This window comes from Triticum urartu, chromosome 7A (assembly GCF_056163025.1).
Source record: "Triticum urartu cultivar PI428250 chromosome 7A, HENAU_Tu73, whole genome shotgun sequence".
NCBI lineage: Eukaryota > Viridiplantae > Streptophyta > Magnoliopsida > Poales > Poaceae > Triticum > Triticum urartu.
In genome coordinates, this window is record NC_141879.1 from 242,388,376 (window position 1) to 242,409,706 (window position 21,331).

General features: G+C 43.0%; 1 protein-coding gene across 3 annotated transcripts; it reads left to right on the top strand.

The window, feature by feature from the left end:
* The first annotated feature begins 19,069 nt into the window (after positions 1-19,069).
* Positions 19,070-20,569, top strand: LOC125522290 (uncharacterized). 3 transcript variants are annotated; one of them, XM_048687363.2, is made up of 3 exons: positions 19,070-20,004; positions 20,091-20,151; positions 20,260-20,569. In XM_048687363.2, exons 1-3 carry the CDS (start codon positions 19,563-19,565, stop codon positions 20,294-20,296), a joined length of 540 nt encoding a protein of 179 aa, XP_048543320.2. In that variant the 5' UTR covers positions 19,070-19,562; the 3' UTR covers positions 20,297-20,569. The 3 variants fall into 3 exon arrangements, 1 of the variants encoding a protein (XP_048543320.2); XR_007289714.2 differs by having other exon boundaries at positions 19,075-19,627; positions 19,712-20,151; XR_007289713.2 differs by having other exon boundaries at positions 19,078-19,627; positions 19,712-20,004; positions 20,091-20,569.
* Positions 20,570-21,331: the final 762 nt, after the last annotated feature.

Consider the following 21,331-nt stretch of genomic DNA (forward strand, 5'->3'; position numbering starts at 1 on the left):
TTCTATCCAATAAATTCCATTTGAATTCAATAGTCTTCATCATAAAAGAGCCAACACAAGAAGTATCGAGCATGGTGCGATTGTTTTCAGAAAGCCGAGCATAAAAACTTTGCATAATTATTTCTCTCGAGAGCTCATGATTGGGGCATGAATATAACATTGATTTAAGCCTCCCCCAAGCTTGAGAGATGCTTTCTCCTTCGCGAGGCCAGAAATTGTATATATAATTGCGATCACGATGAACAAGATGCATAGGGTAATACTTTTGATGAAATTCCAATTTCAATCTTTTATAGTTCCATGATCTCATATCATCACATAGCCTATACCATATCAATGTGTCTCCCTTCAAAGATAAAGGGAAGACCTTCTTCTTAGCAACATCATCGGGTATACCTGCAAGCTTAAATAATCCACAAACTTCATCCACATATATTAAGTGCTCATCAGGATGCTTTGTTCCATCTCCTGTAAAAGGGTTAGCTATCAGTTTTTCCATCATACCCGAAGGAAATTCAAAAGGAGTTTCATTTTCAATAGGTTTAGTTGGTTGAGGAGCAACTCTTTGCTCTACTGGACGGGGTGAAGATACCCCGAACAAGCCCCTCAGAGAATTACTTTCCATAGTAATAAGTGACAGTAAATTTCAGCACACTATATAATTTTTCCTTACCAAATTCCACCTACCAAAGGCGCTACACCCCCCGGCAACGGCGCCAGAAAAGAGTCTTGATGACCCACAAGTATATGGGATCTATCGTAGTCCTTTCGATAAGTAAGAGTGTCAAACCCAACGAGGAGCAGAAGGAAATGATAAGCGGTTTTCAGCAAGGTATTCTCTGCAAATACTGAAATAAGTGGTAACAGATAGTTTTGTGATAAGATAAATTGTAACGAGCAACAAGTAACAAAAGTAAATAAAGTGCAGCAAGGTGGCCCAATCCTTTTTGTAGCAAAGGACAAGCCGGAACAAACTCTTATAATAGGAAAAGCGCTCCCGAGGACACATGGGAATATCGTCAAGCTAGTTTTCATCACGTTCATATGATTCGCATTCGATACTTTGTTAATTTGATATGTGGGTGGACCGGTGCTTGGGTGCTGTTCTTACTTGAACAAGCATCCCACTTATGATTAACTTCTATTGCAAGCATCCGCAACTACAACAAAAGTATTAAGGTAAACCTAACCATAGCATGAAACATATGGATCCAAATCAGCCCCTTACGAAGCAACGCATAAACTAGGGTTTAAGCTTCTGTCACTCTAGCAACCCATCATATACTTATTACTTCCCAATGCCTTCCTCTAGGCCCAAATAATGGTGAAGTGTTATGTAGTCGACGTTCACATAACACCACTAGAGGCTAGACAACATACATCTTATCAAAATATCAAACGAATACCAAATTCACATGACTACTAATAGCAAGACTTCTCCCTTGTCCTCAGGAACAAACGTAATTACTCACAAAGCATATACATGTTCATAATTAGAGGGTAATAATATGCATATAGGATCTGAACATATGATCTTCCACCAAATAAACCAACTAGCATCAACTACAAGGAGTAATCAACACTACTAGCAACCTACTAGCACCAATCCCAGACTTTGAGACAAGAATTGGATACAAGAGATGAACTAGGGTTTGGAGATGAGATGGTGCTGGTGAATATGTTGATGGAGATTGCCCTCTCCCGATGAGAGGAGCATTGGTGATGACGATGGTGATGATTTCCCCCTCCCGGAGGGAAGTATCCCCGGCAGAACAGCTCTGCCGGAGCTCTAGATTGGTTCTGCCAAGGTTCTGCCTCGTGGCGGCGGAGTCACGTCCCGAAAAGTTCCTTCTTATTTTTTTCTCATCGAAAGACTTCATATAGGAGAAGATGGACGTCGGAGAGCCACCAGGGGGCCCACGAGGTAGGGGGGCGCGCCCTAGGGGGGCGCCCCCACCCTTGTGAGCAGGGTGTGGGCCCCCTGGCCTTCATCTTTGGCGAGGATTTTTCTTTATTTATTTCAAGATGTTCCGTGGAGTTTCAGGACTTTTGGAGTTGCGCAGAATAGGTCTCTAATATTTGCTCCTTTTCCAGCCCAGAATTCCAGCTGCCGGCATTCTCCCTCCTTATGTAAACCTTGTAAAATAAGAGAGAATAGCCATAAGTATTATGACATAAAGTGAAATAACAGTCCATAATGCAATAAATATCGATATAAAAGCATGATGCAAAATGGACGTATCTGGGGCTTAGCTGCAGTCCAGTACCCGCCTAAGTTTGAAAAATCCTACCGAGTGGTGAGCAACCCTCTCACTCGGGGGCTTAGCTGCAGTCCAGTACTCGCCTAAGTTTGGAAAATCCTACCGAGTGGTGAGCAACCCTCTCACTCGGGGGCTTAGCTGCAGTCCAGTACTTGCCTAAGTTTAAAAAATCCTACCGAGTGGTGAGCAAGCCTCTCACTCGGGGGCTTAGCTGCAGTCCAGTACTCGCCTAAGTTTGAAAAATCCTACCGAGTGGTGAGCAAGCCTCTCACTCGGGGGCTTAGCTGCGAATACGTTTCGCCTAAGTTTAAAAAATCCTACTGAGTGGTGAGCAAGCCTCTCACTCGGGTGCTTAGCTGCAGTCCAGTACTCGCCTAAGTTTGAAAAATCCTACCGAGTGGTGAGCAAGCCTCTCACTCGGGGGCTTAGCCGCAGTCCAGTACTCGCCTAAGTTTGAAAAATCCTACCGAGTGGTGAGCAGCCCTCCCACTCGGGGGCTTAGCTGCAGTCTAGTACTCGCCTAAGTTTGTAAAATCCTACTGGGTGGTGAGCAACCCTCTCACTCGGGGGCTTAGCTGCAGTCCAGTACTCGCCTAAGTTTGTAAAATCCTACCGAGTGGTGAGAAACCCTCTCACTCGGGGGCTTAGCTGCAGTCCAGTACTCGCCTAAGTTTGTAAAATCCTACCGAGTGGTGAGCAACCCTCTCACTCGGGGGCTTAGCTGCAGTCCTGTACTCGCCTAAGTTTGTGAAATCCTACCGAGTGGTGAGCAACCCTCCCACTCGGGGGCTTAGCTGCAGTCCAGTACTCTCCTAAGTTTAAAAAATCCTACCAAGTGGTGAGCAACCCTCCCACTCGGAGGCTTAGCTACAGTCCAGTACTTGCCTAAGGTTTAAAAGTCTATCCCTATCCGCAAGGACGACGAGGTGCAGGTCGATCGCGGCCTTCTTCTCCGAGCTACGCCACAAGTACAACGTACGCTCCATCCCCATCCGCAAGGACAACGAGGTGCAGGTCGACCACGACCTTCTTCTCCGAGCTACGCCACAAGTACAACGTACGCTCTATCCCTATCCGCAAGGACGACGAGGTGCGGGTCGACTGTGACCTCCTTCTCCGAGCTACGCCAAAAATACAACGTGCGCCCCATCCCTGTCCGCAAGGACGACGAGGCGCAAGTCGATTGAACTCTCCACTTCAGGGCTACATCCCAAAGAGCAAATTCCATGCGAAGGCGAATACAAACATATTCAGAAATAAACCAAGTTCAGATAGATCCTAAAAATTCCAGGCGACGGATAAAAAGTATTCGGGCATCAAGCCCGAAGGAGTTTAATGGTTACAGCAACCACTCGGCATCTCGAGACAAATTTAAGGCAAGTTTAAATCTCAAAGTTTGTTCATTCGGCAGGAGGAGGGCTGGCAGGTTCAACGAATTCGTCCAAGTCGATTCCATCTGCAATCCGAGTGGCGGCAGCTATGAAAGTCTCCATAAAGGACTAGAAATCGTGCCTTTTGGTGTTGGTGACCTTGATCGCCGCCAGCTTGTCTTCGCGAGCTTCCTTGCAGTGGACTCTTACCAAGGACACCGCCACGTCAGCACCACACCGGGCAGATGACTTCTTCCACTCTTGCACTCGACCAGGAACCTCGTTGAGCCGAGTCATCAGAGATTCGAGGTCATTTTGAAGTGTCACCCTTGGCAAGAGTGATGAGTCGATCCATGAAACTGCCACCTTCAGACGAGCGAGGTAACTTGTGACACTGGCGACACGGGATTCCAGTCGAAGCACATTCATGGCAGCCTCGTCGCCGACTGGAGAAACGATAGGGTCTAAACCCGTCTCGATCCGTCTAGTTTCCTCGTCAAAGTTTTGGCAGAATTCTGCAGTCAAAGAGTTAGTGAGTCGACTGGACAGGATTAACTTGCAAGCAGTAAAGCAGTCGGATTAAAAGGAGTACCTTCCAGCATAAGATAGAGCTTCTTGGCAAGAGTTCTCAGATAGGATTCCACGTCATTTCTCTTATGAGCCGCGGACTCCAGCTTCTCATTCAGTGCCATCTTATCCTTCTTCAGACGAGTTACCTCTCGGTTGGATTCAGTGAGAGAGGACTTCAGCTTGCTTACTTCTTCTTCCAGCACTCCGACCGAAACCAGCTTTTGGTCTGCAAGGGCAGTCTTATCTTGAGCTTCCTTCTGCACAGCTGCAAGGTCCAAGTCCTTCTTCTCCAGAGCCAACCTCATTTTCTCTGCAGAATAAGCAATCAGATCAAACAAGAGATCGAAGAAATATTTTAAAGGACGATCGACGTGAACAGTCGACAGGCAGTTACCTTCCATACCAGCAGCTTCATCTTGAGCTTTCTTCAACTTTTGTTGGGCCAGCTCCAAGTCGAGATTGAGTTGCCTCTACTTCTCCTCAAATTCGGCGAACTTAGAAATGAGAGTACAAGATTTCTGCAGAAGGTAAAAGACATGTCAATCGACAAGATCAAAGATTATTTACTTCCGAGTGAATAAGACTTAAAAGTTTACTCAGACCCCAGCCGACTGCCCGCAGTCAACCACGGTCTCGGGGACTACACCCGGCGGGTGCACTTGGCATGCCCCCACTGATTCAGACCCCACTCGACCGGTCCACCCGAGTCGAGTAAAAAAAGAGAAGAAAGAGAGAAGAACAGACCCCGGTCGACTGCCAGCAATCGACCGCGGTCTCAGGGACTACACCCAGTGGGTGCACTTGACGTGCCCCCACTGGTTCAGATCTCACTCGACAAAGGGATAGCAAAAGTTACAGAGGCCCTACCTACATCTTCAGGTTGTTGGACAGTTGGTTCCGCCATCAGTCCCGGCTGAGATGTCTTGCCAGCCGCTACTTTTTTGTTCTTTTTGGGCCTCGGGGCCACATCTTCATCATCATTCGGAAGCTCGATAATGTTGGGTGGGGCTGCAAATAAATCAGTCGACCCCAAGTGAATCGCCAGAATTTGATCAACCAAATAATCAAGAAAAAGATCACGAGAATATTACCTGGGTTGGAGGTAACCGCGTCTTCCATTTCCTCGTCTCGGTATTGGCGGGAAGAAGTTCCAGAGGTAGCAGCACTGCAAATGCCAACTTTCAGTCGGTTATGTTATGTTGCTCGAGTCGACTAAAAGATCGGGTCAGATGATTACCCGGAGATGGTGGGAATGGTCACTTTGATTCTGGGAAAAGCCTTCGGCCGTTTGGAGGATGTGGCCTTCAATGGTTTCGGCGCAGGAGGCGGCGCAGTCTTGAGCTGTTTCGGTCCCTTCTCAGTCGACACCGGAGAAGACGTCCGAGGGCACTTTGAAGACTGCCCAGTCGGTACGGCCACCAGGTCAGGGGTGTTTGCCGGGTCATGAGCGTGCTTGGACCTCCTTTCTCTGCAGGGGGGGGGGGGGAGAGTCGACCTCTTCTTCGTCACTCGGGTCGTCGCTCTCCTCGTCCTCCTCTACATCCGAGTGCCACTCGCCACTCTCGCCCCCGCTCGCCTCTTCCTTGACATTTTGCTCCTGCACTCCATTGGGCATCGAGTACATATCAATGAACAAAAGAAAGACAGTCGACCTGAAAAGACAATGAACAAAAGAAAGACAGTCGACCGTCAACAAGATGTTACATAGTAAATCAAGAAGACACTCGACAATGCAGAATCGTACTTGTTCCGGCTGGCGCAAATGGTCGAATGGAACCACTCTCCTGGACCTCCGGGGATTATCCTTGTTGCTGGTAATACCTCTCAGCCACTTCTCCACTGTGTCCTCACTAACATCCTCCGGGTGGATCCGAGTGGAATCCTCGAGTCCCGAGTACATCCACATCGGATGGTCACGAGCTTGGAGTGGTTGGATGCGTCGACTGAGGAATACCTCCAGCAGGTCCATACCAGTCACTCTGTCGCGGACAAGTTGGACGACCCGCTCGACCAACACCTTCACCTGCGCCTTCTCTTCTGGGATCACTCTCAAGGAGGAGGGCTTCTCCACTCGAGCCATGGAAAAGGGGGGAAGTCCGGTCGACTGGCCCGGGGTCGGCTCGTCCTTGCAGTAAAACCAGGTTGACTGCCAGCCCCGGACCGAGTCGAGAAGGATCATAGCTGGGAAGGTGCTCTTGTTCCTCATTTGGATTCCAAGACCCCCGCACATCTGTATCACGTGCATCCTCTCATCACTCGGGTTGGCCTTCTTGACCGTCTGGGAGGACATGTGAATATGTGCTTGAAGAGACCTCAGTGTGGTCGGCAACCCAAGAAATTCTCGCACATAGACACGAAAGCAGCGAGGTACACGATGGTGTTTGGAGAAAAGTGGTGGAGTTGAGCCCCGAAGAAGTTCAAGAAGCTGCGAAAGAAAGGTTGGGGAGGCAAAGAAAACCCGCGGTCGACATGAGTGGCGAGGAGGACGCACTCACCCTCCTATGGTGGCTCGGTCTCGTTCCCCGGGAGCCGCGCCGATTCGTGGGGAATCAGTCCCCCCTCAACCAGGTCATCAATGTCATCTTGACTGATTGTCGAGCGGATCCAGTCACCCTGGATCCAGCCAGGCGGTAGGCCGGACCTCGACGAAGATCCGCCCCGGCTGGTCTTCTTCCCTTTCGCCTTTGCCATCGCCTTCTTTGCACGCTCCAACACCACCGTCTTCTCCTTCCCCATGGCAGCGAATTGAGTTCGAGCGGGGCGACGACGCCGAGAGCAGAAGCAGGCACAGCGGAGGAATCTGAGGAGGAGGAAGAAGAATGGGGGCGCACTATTCAAAGGCCCCGGTCCGGCGCCTTATATAAGGTCGCTTCCGAGTGACTGACTTGTAGGCCCGGACGATCTTATCAAATCCCGCAACAGTCGCGCGCGCGATACGTAGCAAAAAAGGTGGCACAGAGATCGAGGCGGCCTGCCTAATCCGTCCCGATTACTTCGGCCTCCCTCACCCGGCGCTTCCCAAAATTCGAATCCCGCGAAATCCGCAGGCGGCAGAACAACCCTTCAGACGGAAGATTTTTTCCATATCAACACTCGAAACTTAACAACGAAAGTTCACTCGACAAACCAAGAATGGATCAAGGCGACTGAACAAGCAGTTGAAGCCATCTTGAAGGTTCATTCGACCTCTGGACGAGACACTCTCAAAGCACAAAAGCTGAATCGGAAGGATCATCAACTTCTTCTCCACTGGAACCCTGAACCATTCGGGGGCTAATGATGAAGCTACGTACCTAGGGTAGGGTCATAGACCTGACCTAGACATCCTCCCCTAGGATAGCACCCTAAAGCCAGGATCATCCAAAGGGTATCATCATCCACTCGACCGGAATTGTTCCACTCAGAAGAATCGATATCACTCGACCGTCGCAGAAGTCACTCGACGGGCAGAAGAGCTAAAGCCACTCTGCATATGCAACGGTCGAGCATTTACTCATAGGCTTAATTGGCATTCACAGCACTTTAGCGTTCTCTCTTCAATGTACCTTAAACCCTCTGTGTCATGGGCTGGCTGGGGTCCTGGCGCACTCTATATAAGCCACCCCCCTCCACAGCCACAAGGGTTCGCACCCCTTGTAACCCACACACATATAATCTAGTCGACCGCCTCCGGGCTCCGAGACGTAGGGCTGTTACTTCCTCTGAGAAGGGCCTGAACTTGTAAAACTCGCGTGTACAACTCCTCCATAGCTAGGATCTTGCCTCTGCATCCCTACCCCCCATTCTAGTGTCAGACTTAGAACCACGACAATTACCGCTTGATGAACTGCTAAACAAGGTGAAGAGAGAGGCCGAGCAGTTCAATCTCCCGCGCCCTAACTTGGTGGCGAAAGACACCTACAGCGACGGCGGAGAGGACGAGGTCCGCGACCGGCTTGAGGACAGCGTCGAAGAGGTCACGACAGTTAAGCGCTTCGTCTCCCGTGTCGACGCGAGCTAGCAGAGGTGCTAGGGTTTGTGCGAGGCGGAGAGGTGGAAGAAGAGATAATGATCGCGGTGAGTTGAGTATTTATAGGGATAGGGACAGCACAACGTAGTTACGCAGGTGCCCCTGGCGGTTCACATCCGAAGGACATGTGGCTTGCATGCAACTCATTGGGAGTTGATCCTTGTTCCCACGCGCGTCTGGATTGTCGGGTGGCCGTTCCAGTTTCTCTGGTATTCAGGCAAAATGATATGGCAATTAAAACAGATTTAATATTTGTCTCTATGTCTTCTACCGACAAGGACTCAGAGAAGACAATCGACAAGTTTCAATAGAATGCATATGATTTGGACAGATAGAGTTTGAGATAGAAGCACAAAGAGGGTAAGGGTCCGATCACATTCACTTAGATCAAGAAAATATTCAAGCATGAAGACATAGCTATAAGTGAATGATGTAGAGGACAAAACACGAATATATATATATAGGGTCGTGCTATTCGTCACCCTGGGTGAGGAATAGTTATTCTTCATCCCTCTTTATTTTACCATCAATGCACCGTAATTTTACGTTCCGTAAGTTTTGTCTTATTTCCGACACAAAAAGAGACCGTAAGAAAATATATAATCGCCGTAAAAAATATTTTATGTTATGTAAAATTACAAACATAAAAACATAGTCTAAAATACACATAAACTGCAAATTCTCTTGTCTTATGACCTATATTTTTTATTTTCTTATGTCAAAATTTACGTAGTGAATCAATAGAAATGTGACTATTTGAATTTCAAACGTAATTTAATTATGAAATGATTGTAAGATTACCTCGGGTGAAGAATAACTTATTCTACACCCTGGGTGATGAATAGTAACACTATATATGTGTGTGTGTAAACACTATTCTGATCACGGGATCAGAATAATATTCCGATCACAACTTGAACTGCCTGAGTAACGCGCTTGAACTTCCCTCTGTACGAACCCGACCTTCGGGCTATCTTCGCAACCGTGGCTTCCCCGGTGAATTATTCTGGTTAGTCGCGTTCTATATGATGTTAGTGCAATCTAGAATCATTTTTTAGCAACTAAATATCGGTTTTAAATAGGAATCTCACTCATTGGCGGATTTTGTTCTCGGGTCGTGATGAAATTGCTTTTTTTTTTGCAATTTTACTGCCTGAGTTGTTCGCCCTGAACTTCTTCTATTGCTAGGTTGAACTTCCGCCAACATTGCCCAAATGGGGCTTGCGATATACCGTTGGAAAGCTATGAACACCAGTATCATCACCCAAGTTGAATTTTTGGCAAAATGTAAGCGGTTTAAGAGCAGTTTTGAAAATCGTGTTTTCTTCGTATAAAAAACGTGAATCGTATTTTTGATCGCATTTCTAAACCGTTTATCGGAATTAGGAAAATAATATGGCCTTGGAAAGCTGCTGTAAAACCGCTCCTTACACATGTTGAAAGTTTTCTCTAATTCCTCATGGTTAAAGAGTAATTTGGAAAATCGTAAATTTTCACAAACCGAACAGCCAAGTTCGTATTTTCGATGTCATTTCTAAACAGCTAATCCAATTGAGGCAAATGATATGGCGTTGGAAAGCTAATGAAAATGCGCTACTTTCTCTTGTTGAAAGTTTTTCTAACTTTGAACGGTTTTTAAAAGTAATTTAGAAAACGGTACCAGTTCCACCGAGTACGTATTTTCGAGCTAATTTTTTAACCTTATGTCCGAATGCAGCAAATGATATGGCGTTGGAAAGCTTGAACAAATGCGAAACTTTTTGTTATATATTATTTCTCCCAACTCATTACGGTTTTATGTCAATTTTGAAAATGGCTAAAAACTTATTTTCTCCGTCATTTTTACAAACTTTATCGGAACAGGGCAAATAATATACCATTGAAAAGCTACGAAAAATGCGAAACTTTTTCATATTGATGGTTTTCTCTGATTCCTAGTCGTTTTCAAGTAATTTCGAAAATGGCGGCATCATTCGTTCTGCCTTTATCGCGAAAGAGATTTTTCGAAAATGCACCGCGTGAAGACCTTGAACTTCTCGGCATGTCTACTTGAACTTCACTTTGTTTTTCACGTGTTTTTTTGCTCATAGCTCTCCATTACTCACTGGAATCGAGCAAGTGATATACCGATGGAAAGCTGCTGTAAACACGCAACTTTCCTGTATAGATCATTTTTCATACTCGCGACGATTTTAAAAGTTTTTCATCTGAAATTCATTCAGTGTAGTAGTTGAACTTCCTGCTGTTTTCACGTTGAACTTTTGTGACGTGTTTTCGCTTGTAATTTTCTCATCCATTCGTCAGTGTTACACAAATGATATTCCTTTTGTACAAACGTCTCTCACAATAATTTTTCTAACCTTCTACGACCGAGGACTTGAACTTATAACAACAAAAAAATTGGACCTTGCCTTTTAATTTATATTTCTTATATTAAACACACACCATGTAGTATGTGAACTTTTCCATTTTTATAATTTGAATTTTTTATTTCCTTTTTGAAATCAAATTGCTTTCAAATAATAACTGAACTTCTTTGTTGATTAAGAGAATTATTTTAAAATGCATTTTTTCTTTTTTGTGTTATTCAAACATGGAAATACAAGGTGAACCTCTCTCACAAGAATTTTTGAATTTCCCCGGACAGAACACTTGAATTTCTTTCAACAAACCTTTTAAGCTTTTATTTTTCTATACTTTTATTCTCACCTGAAATGCATTCCTTGCAATACTTGAACTTCTCGTTGTTTTCACTATGAACTTCTATCGCAATTTTGTGTATACGTTGAATTACACGAAATTGAAGGTCAGACGTCATTTTTTTGCCATTTTAAAACATGTAATTGGAGGTCGGATGTCCCGCAATATAAATTCTGAACCGTGCATGGAGGAGCACGTGAACTTCTTGCAACAAACGTTTTAGGATTTTAGTTTTATATTCCTTTATCCTCACCTGAAACGCATCCCGTGTAGCAGTTGAACTGCTCGTTGTTTTCACTCTGAACTTATGTCACGTATTTTTGTTCGTAATTGCTCACCTATTCGTCGGAGTTGCACAAATGATACACCTTTTTTTCGAAACTTATTGAAAATACAAAACTTTTTCTAATATGGTCAAAATTTTGTTTCGAACAACATACACCAATTTTTTAACCATTTATTTTGAAATAGAGCATATGATATACCCTTTTAAAAGTTGGTGAATAAGTGGAACTTTTCTTATGTAGAGCATTTTGTTTCAAAATTGTAATAGTATAAGAGAATTATTTCAAACGCAAAACAACATCTTTTTTGTGTGTTTTTGAACATGTAAATACATGGTGAACCTCTCTTACAAGATTTGTTTACTCTCCCAGGCCGAGCACTTGAACTTCTAGCAACAAAACATTTAGTCTTTGCCTTTTCATTATTTTTTTCATACAAAATCCACACCATGTAGTACGTGAACTTCTCGCAGTTATCAATTTGAACTTCTCTTGGTTATGTAAAAATATCAAAGTTTTTTATAGACATTGAACCGCTCTACCTTTTTTATTTGAACTTCATCGTGTATTTCTATAAATGTAAAAAAAATAGAAACATCGAGCTTCTTTGTTATTTCGAATTGAACTTATTGGTTTTAACTTTAGTAACTCAAAAAAATAGATTTTCTTCAAATAAGTATCAAACCGCCCCCCTTTTTCCAATTGAACGTCTTGGTTTAACAAGAAAACATGAGTTTTTTATATACATTGAACTGCTCCATTTTTTAAAATTGAACTTCGTGGTTTTAATCTTTAGTATCCGAAAAATATGAGTTTTTTTATAAATATCAAATAGCTTCGTTTTTAATTAGGGCTTCTTGGTATTATTCATTAGTAAGGAAAAGTCCTAATTATGTAATAAATATCGAACCGCTCAATTATTTATATTTGAACTTCTAGGTCTTTTTGAAAAGAGGGAAATCGATTTTTATAAACTTTTTGAATGGCTTATTTTTTTAATTTGACCTTCTTGATATTGTAATAAACATTGTACTTATCCGTTATTTAAATTTGAACGTCTAGTTTTTTTTCAGAAACGGGGAAAATCAATTTTCTCTAGAAATTTTGAGCTACCCTATTTTTCTAAATTAAACTTCTCCGTTTGTTCTTTAGTAACAGGGAAAATCCTAACTATGGAATAAACGTCAAACATCTTCGTTATTTAAATTTGAAGTTCTAATTTTTTAATGGGAAATTCTATTTGAACTTCGTTATTTATTATTCTTTAGTATCGGTTAAAAATTTGAGTTTTTTGTAAGCATTGAACCGCTCCATTATTTTAATATGAACTTCTAGATTTTTTTGGAAACGGGGAAAATTCATTTCTTTTTATAGACTTTTTCAAATTGATATGTTAATTAAATTCGAACTTCTTGGTTTTTTATCGGTTTATAAAAATCCGAGTTTTTTTACAAACGCCGAACTTCTCCTTTATTTTTAATTTGAACTTATTAGTTTTATTCTTAGAGAAAATTTATGGTTTTCAAAAAAGCATCAGTTTTTTTTAATTGAACTTTAACTTTTATTTTTCGTAGAAGTGGAAAGAATTTGAGTTTTCCGTCTAGGTCGAAGTACTCCGTTATTTTTAATTTGAACTTCTTGATTTTTATTCTTTAGTAAGAAGGAAAATATGACATTTTAATAAATATCGAATTGCTTTCTTTCTGTAATTTGGACTTTTTAGTTTTTTCTATAGTAACTTGGAAACTCTAGTTTCGTAATTAAGATTGAACCGCTTTGTTTAAAAAAATGTTTTTGACTATGCCTTTTTCACAAGAACTTTTCTTTATTACAAACTTGCCGACGGAGAAGACAACCAAATCATGATATACCAAGCAAATATCGTATCTTTGTTTTTTCATACACCAAACTGCCCACGTTTGGTTTTTGAACATTTTTCATTTGCCTTCTATAGACTTCCTAAGTGTTCATTTCAAAATTACCAAAGTTGTGCAAACTATTTTTTATTTGTTTTCTCCAGCATACTTTATTTTTTATTTGAGGAAATACCAAGTTTCAAAAGTGAGAGTCTGTTTTTTTACACACTAAGAAATTGATAAATATAATTTTTGCAAGTTTTTTGACATAAGCTAACAACTTTTTTGAATAAAAGGACACACTAATTATTTTAAAATGCACTTTCTTTTGCCATTACATCAGTATGTTTTTAATTGAACCACACACACAAACAGGAGTACACGCCGGAGCACGCACACAACACACACCATAGCGCGCGCGCCCACACACACACACGAGCACCCACAAGGTGTGCATGCACACACAAACGAGACAACACACCCAGCACGCACGGACCAACGCACTAATTTTTATTTTAATAATTGCTTTTCTAATGCTCTTTCTTAATTTTGAACTTCTCTGAAAGTCTTCTTCGAACTTCTGAATATCTTTTTATAGCTTCTAGCCTTCAGCTTCCAGTGGCCGAGCATTCAGTCAGCTGAAATCTGAAGTAGCATTCAGTTATCTGAACTTTGAAGTATACTACTCCAGTTCTAGAGCAACCTCTCTGATTCAGTTATCTGAACTCTGACTAAAACAATTCAATGCACGAGCGCTTCATGTGCTAGCAGCAGGGCGCTGAAGCTTCCTGGTAGGTGTTGCAGCCTACATGCAGCATTCATCCGTTGTTAGCATTAGAAACATGTGATAGCCACAACATGGGTAATCAACTAATCTACCAGCAATTACATGTCACTTCCGAATCCTACGATGTGCAACCACACGAGTTCTCCAGCAAGCAATTAAACTGAATTAGCCGCAAAAAAGCAATTAAACTGAATTCACCTGGGCCATGGAGATGGAGATGTTGGCAGGGATGCGGAACATTGTCGGCGGAGTTCTACACCTCCAAGAAGAGCTTGTAGACCTTGGCGGCGACCAAAGACATGTCAGGCGCCTCGTGGTCCTTGGTCATGCACTACAGCACCAGCGGTGTGAGCAACTTCGTCGTGTCAATGAGGAACTTCATAACCTGGAGTTTTCAACTTGCAAAAGGAAGGTCTTTTAGCAGTGCAAGTTCAAAAGAAGTATTATGTAGACTGAACTTCATAACATGGAGTTTTCAACTTGCAAAAATGTGAACTCTCAAACATCAGCAAAACAACCTGAAGAAAAACTTGTTCTCTACAGCAATTCACACTATCGGTGTCCATCAGTATCCGAAACAGAGGTAGCGAGAGACAGGTTCCTGTTGTGGCAGGGCTCCTGAGATCGTCACAATTTTTTTAATGCTTCTTCCTGCAAGGAACATACCTCACAAAATCCCATGACCAGCATTGATGCATGCACGGGCGGCCATAAAAAACAACTGGGAGAAGATGCATGAAGGTCATAGCTTAGGCCTTTGGCAGGTCGCCGCTTAGTCCTCAGGCAGGCCGTATAGTGTGTTGTGGGATTGGAGTCCGCCGCCATCTCTGCTTCACTAACACGCACGCGATGTAGGAGGTAGCAGCAGAAGGAAGAAGGTCACCATTAGGGTGGAGAGATGTTCATCCTTTCGTCCAAGGAAAAGGTGGGAAAGGGATGGCCGGAGATGCATCATGCACCTGACCTTCTCAACATCAGACCTTCATGGTCGCCCATGTGACAATGACTTTTTCAGTTTTCTTCTTAAACTCGATCTCTTTTCTCCTTTCTAAATCAAACTTTGAACTTCTATTAAAATGCTTACATAATCATCAACACAAATATCTCTAAATTGCAGCAGTAACAACCACTTGAACTTCTGTCCAAAAAAATTCTGGACTAGTACAACCTAGAGAATCAACAGCACAACGCCACATTACGCAACTTCTTCTGCGAAGAGGGGAAGTTCGAGGCTACGGTAGGGAGAGGAGGGTGGACACACTAGAGCATGAGAGATAATTGGGAGTACCTCACCGGAGCATCGGTGAGTGACGGTGGCTTGCTTCCTTTGGCACTAGGTGGTCGACATCCTGTTGAGGACGAGGGGCTCCAGCAGGGCTCAACGCAGAGGAGGGGACAACATCCAGCAGCCCACCATGGATGCAAGTGGCGGCGGCACGGGATGCTGGTGGGAGGACGGCCCTGGTTGCTGTTGGGGCCCGGCGATGCGCGGGCGGGGCGGCGCAGACGGCGAGGTGGAGACGGGATCTGGTCGGCTTCGGCCAGATCCATACGTGGCTGCGCTCGGCGGCGACCTGCATCGGGCGGCGGCGCTCGGGGTTGGTGGAGGGGCGCGTGCAGGGGGGTGGCTTCAGGGATGCCGGAGCCTCTCGTCGGCGCGGGTCCCTGGTGGGGGACGGCGGCGGCAGCGCAGGTTCCTGGTGGGGAATGATGGCGGCAGTGCGGGCTCCTGGTGGGGAACGACGGTGGCGGCGCGGGTTCCTGGTGCGAGAGGGCGTTGAAAGCGATGGGGGGAAGTTCATCGAGTTGGGGTGGGCCGTTCGGAGGAGTGTAACGGGCCGGTCAGATTTACTCTTTTTGCGTGTTTGGAAGTTCCGGAACAGCCGATCGCCCCTATATAGCGCGTTATGATCAGAATAGCTATTCTGATACTGGGATCAGAATAGTGTTACTCTCTATATATATAAGTAAAACTGTATCTATCATAACTTGCCACAGAACTAGTTAAGGGTCGTAAATTTTTAACGATTTAAAAGTTATAAAAAATATGAAATAAATATGGGAGCATCTCTCTAATGTAATAAGATGATACAACGGGGGGATTGTTAAAATATGCATCTATATGTGCTCGGCAAAAATAATAAGCATTTCAGCTCACTGCGACATAAATATATACTGAACTATTTGTTTTTTGTCTAGGACACATACAGTCGTATTTTTTAATCCATCTGTTGGATCATGTTATATTATAGGTGTGTTGGTTCAGTATTTTTTTCAGAATTTTTGAGAACTTTGGCATCGTTGAAATCCTTAACTAGTTTTGTGGCAAGCACTTGGAAAAAAATCCTTAAAAGTCTTATTCTAATAACAAAAAGCTTATTCTGATAACACCTCCCCCCACACAGAGCCTATCCATTAAGAGTCTATTATGATAACTTGTTCTATATATATATACATATATATATATATATATATATAGGTAAATTATTTGGGGCACCTAGACCCATTATATGGCAACTCACATTTGTAGTGCATGATGTAGAATGCACGACGAAATGACTTTCCAAATTTGTTTGCATGCACTATAACTATCAACGGTTATTGATTGCTTTTCAAAAAACAAACATACTATTGTTTCCTAGCAATGATTTCTTTCCAAGCAAAGAGGGTATGTATATACGCTCTTATTTTTAAGGTATCAGATACGACCAAATAATATAAGGCCGGGTCACACTTTTTAATGTCTAATGTTTTTATATAAATTAAGATGACCATATAATATAAAATGTGACCCAAATTATTATTTTACTTTTAGGAAAATATGATGCATACCCATACACGATTATTTTTAGTTTTAGGAATGCACATTGCGTGCCAATACCCACACATGATTTTTCCCATGTGTATGTGGACCTAGGATTTTATACCCGCATACCCTTTTTCATTATACGCATGCTTTGTAGATATAAATAAAATTGATATACTTTGGATGGTACATACCCGAACATATTTTTTATCACGTATATTCTGTTGAGACATACCTGTAACTGATACTGGAGATATACTCAAAAATTGTATAATTTACATATACCTAATATATAAGATATGTACATATACCTAAGATATTGTACACACAAACTCATTTTTTAGTACATGTATATGCCTTGACGACATATCCAAAAATAATATAGTTTTAATGGAGACATACCTAATAATTATATACTTTTTTTGAGTATGTATATGTACCTAAGATATTATACACACAAACTATTTTCTTCAAAAGTATAACATGAATATGATGCCATGTGACATACGTTTCTCCAAAAAGGTATACAACATTAATAAAATATGAATTCTTGTTCTATGTAAAATACTGCACGTACCATGCATGTGACCATTAATTGTTCATTCTCGCTTTCCATTCTAATGTGGGCAATAATTAGCAATAACTATTTCCTAATGAAACACTCTAGTACTAGTACAAGTGCACATATCTCAGCGTAATCCGACGGTTTATAGGCAAGGTGCCTGGGCACCTTAATTGTTTTGGAAACCATGTTATATTTAATTTGTTTCCTAACTATTCTTCATGCAAGACTTTCTCTGCTTACGTTTTATTTGTTTTTTTCTAATTATTAGACATGCAAGACTTGCCATACAATAAAACGTTATAATATTGATTTTTTAGAATTGATATAGGTATCTAATACGCGTGTTTTTTCCTAACTATCTAATACAGGTATCTAATACCTACCAATGAAATTATGGACATACGTTGTATATATTCAATAATTTATTTTTTTAAAACTATTACATTGTTTCCCAATTATCTAAAATGGGTATCTTATACTTACTAACAAAAGTATGTACAAACGCGGGTATGTATATACCCAAGAATTTGTTATTTAACTAATTGTATTTTATTTTTTTTCCTAACTATCCAATACCTACTGAAGAAAATATTGTAATACCCGGTCCACGTATATACATCAAGTGGAAATACCCAATGTATCGACACACTTATATACCCGGTTGTGTAAAAAAATCTTGGAAAATATTATACATACCCGGTCTACATGACATATATCTAAAGTAAAACATGGCTACGTATATATCCGGCTACGTGACATATAGGTATCTAATATATAACCAAAATATTTCGAGTACAAAACATATATAACTAAGATATTTTGGATTATGTACGTATATACCTAGTGATTTATTCAACGTATGACCTTTATTATATGCAAAATGATGCACGTACGATGAGACATGCATGGACTTAAAACATGGGCCACTTATTACTGATTTTCTCTATCCTATCTAATCTGGGCAGGTATTAAGTGTCCATATCAAGTAATAATTCTTTCATAATAAGATTTATCCATCAATGCTAATACTAATTACACCAGCACAGATCTTAGTTCATCCAACGGTTTTTAAGCTAGGTGCCCAAACACCTAGGTGTCCCAAACTGGCGTCCTATATATATATAGGGTCACGTTATTCGTCACCCTGAGTGAGGAATAGTTATTCTTCACCCCTCTCTATTTTAACATCAATGCACCGTATTTTTACGTTTCGTAAATTTTATCTTATTTCATACATAAAAAGAGAACGTAAGAAAATATGTACTCGCCGTAAAAAATATTTTATGTTACATAAAATTATGAATGTAAAACCATAGTGTAAAACATATATAAAATGTGATTTTTCTGGTCTTATAACCTATATTTTTTGTTTTTCTATACCAAATTTTACATATTGAATCAAGCTACATGTAACTATTTATAGTCTAAACATAATTTATTTAGGAAGCGATTATAAAATTACCTCGGGTGAAGAATAACTTATTCTACACCCTGGGTGATGAGTAGTAACACTATATAAGGTGGTTCTATTATGATAACACCCCTTAAGGGTCTTATTCTAATAACAAAAAGCTTATTCTGATACTTCCTCCATTCTACAATGTAGTGCTTTCTCTATCCACGTGTTTCAACTTTGACCGTAAATTTAACTACCAAGACCGATTGCGGCGAGAACAAAAAATATATCAGTGAATTCGTATTCGAAAAAAGTTTTCAATTATATAATTTTTTCTCTCGCCACAGTTAGTATCGTTGGCTAAATTTATGGTCAAAGTTAGACCTTAGAAAACTCGAACACACTATATTTTGAAATGGAGGGAGTAACACCTCCCCCGCACAGAGCCTACCCCGAGTCAACCAACCGAACCGCCCCGTCCCTCTAAGAAATCCTATCCCTCCTGCCCACCACCCGCTGCCACCCCCACTCCACCCACGACCAAACTACCTCCGGCCCGCTCCCCCTGGCGGCGCCGACCCCACCCGCTCCGGCCACACCTCTCGTGACTCGCCCCACTTGCCTCTCTCCCAGCTCCGGCGGACGGGCGGGAGGTCGGACCCATCCGCCGCCGTGCCGCCCAACCCCTGTCAACCTTCTACCGCGGCCGCCGTCGGAGCACCACTCCAAGTCGCCGCCGTGCCGCCTCACCCTCCACCCACCTTCCACCGGCGCTGTCGCGCGTCGTCCCGCCCGCCCTTCTTCGCATCACAAGCCGGCCTCCCCAACCACGGCAATCCCCACCACCATCGCTGGATTCGATTGCCTCCGGATCCAGCAGCCCTGCACCCCTCGGCCTTCCCTCTGCACGCCGTCGATCTCCCCTGGAGTACCCAGATTTCGAGATCACCGCGTCGCCATGAATCCCCCCGGATCTAGGTGGCGGATGTCCCCGTCGGCCTCCTCTTGTCTGTCCTCCACGAGGTCGCTGGCCTGCTCTTCTCAGCCCGACTCAAAGTTCGTCAGGCCCGGCTCGTCCACCGTTGACCTCTTCTTCTACATTGGCAGGGGGTGTAGTCATGAAGGGGGAGCACCACATCTCAGATCCACTAGGCGGCACCGCCGTGGCCCTTCGTCGCGTGCTCGGATCCAGCCGGGCTTTCTCATTGCTGTGAGCGGAGGACCCCGGGCAGAGGACCACTTGACGTGGCCCATGCAGCGACGAGCGGGGCGGGCTCCATTCCTCTCCCGGCCGAGACCGTGCTCCTCTCGGGACACAGCGACCTCCAGCACGCGACACCACCACCCCTCCCTTCCTACAGAGCTTGCATCTCGCCGGCGTGTGGGTGTACAGCTCATAGGTTCTCTCCCAGTTTTTCTCACGACATCTTGTAGTTCACTTGTTGCTTTTACCCATCCTGAGGCAACGCCGTACTGGTCTGAGCAGGAAAAGGCGTTGAGCCACTGGTGCAGTTCGCCAGGGATCTCCAAATTGTTCGGTTGCCCTCGTATGCGGTTCAGAGCGTGTGGCGCTGGTGTTTTTATGTCCAGTTCATTTTCTCACGAGTGCAACTCCCTTTTCTCTTCACGACTGTTTACTTTTCTCATCTATGCAGTGCTCGTGGGTCGTCCGATGGTGCTCTTGTGGAATAACACATAGTTCTCCGTTGCCTACCACATATATGTTCGTTTTGGGGAGCGGTACGTTCTTTGTGGACGTGCACTTCGTTCGGCACCGAGCGGCATGAAGCTCAGTTTGCACGCGCGTGCAGCTCTGCTACCTATTTCGTGCAGTTCTTTTTCTAATTCAATTTGTTTTGTTTGTGGGACGATTGAAAATTTAAGTTCAATCCATTTATGTAGCAGCTCATTACCCCTTTGTTTGAAGTGCAATTTGTTTTGTGTGTCTCAAAATTCAGTCAACTACACCAACACTTGCAGGGCATTTGGTTCTCGGATGTGGTTCATTTTTTAGAGTGATGTGTTTCATTTGCGCCCAAAATGAAAGTGCTAAAAATTTAGGGCAACAACAAAAGATAGTAATGAGGTTCACTTCGATATATGTTGCGGTTTACTTGCCTCCTCTCTGCGTTCATCAACTGTCGTTCACAAAAAAATTAAAAAAAAGACAACAAACACTCATCTGAGAAAAATTTACATTCGACAAAAGAAATTATGAAGTTCACTTGATCAGTCCAAAACAGTGCGGTTTTCTGTCTGATGCAGTACATAAAATTTGTGTCTCACAAAAACAAATCATGAAGTTCACTTGACCGTCACTTGAACGTCTCATGCAGTGCGGTTTTCTGTCTAAAAGTAGTGCGTTTTTCTGTTTGATGCAGTACATAAAATTTGCGTCTCACAAAGACAAATCATGAAGTTCACTTGATTGTCTGATGCAGTGCGGTTTTCTGTCAGATGAAGTTCACTCGCCGATTTGGGTGTCGTAAAAAAAGAGTGTCCGCATTTCGGTAATTTTAAAACTATTCTTAAACTATAAGGAATTAGAAGGAGCGTTCTATATGAAAAAGTTGCATCTCGACAATATCTTTCCAGCGACGTATCATTTGGATCATTCCGACGAGCGTTTTAAAAAAAATTTACGAAAAACGGCCGCAACCATATATCGCCTGCCACATGATTTTTAAAATTAACTTAAAACCGTAAGGAATCTCAAAAACATTTCAA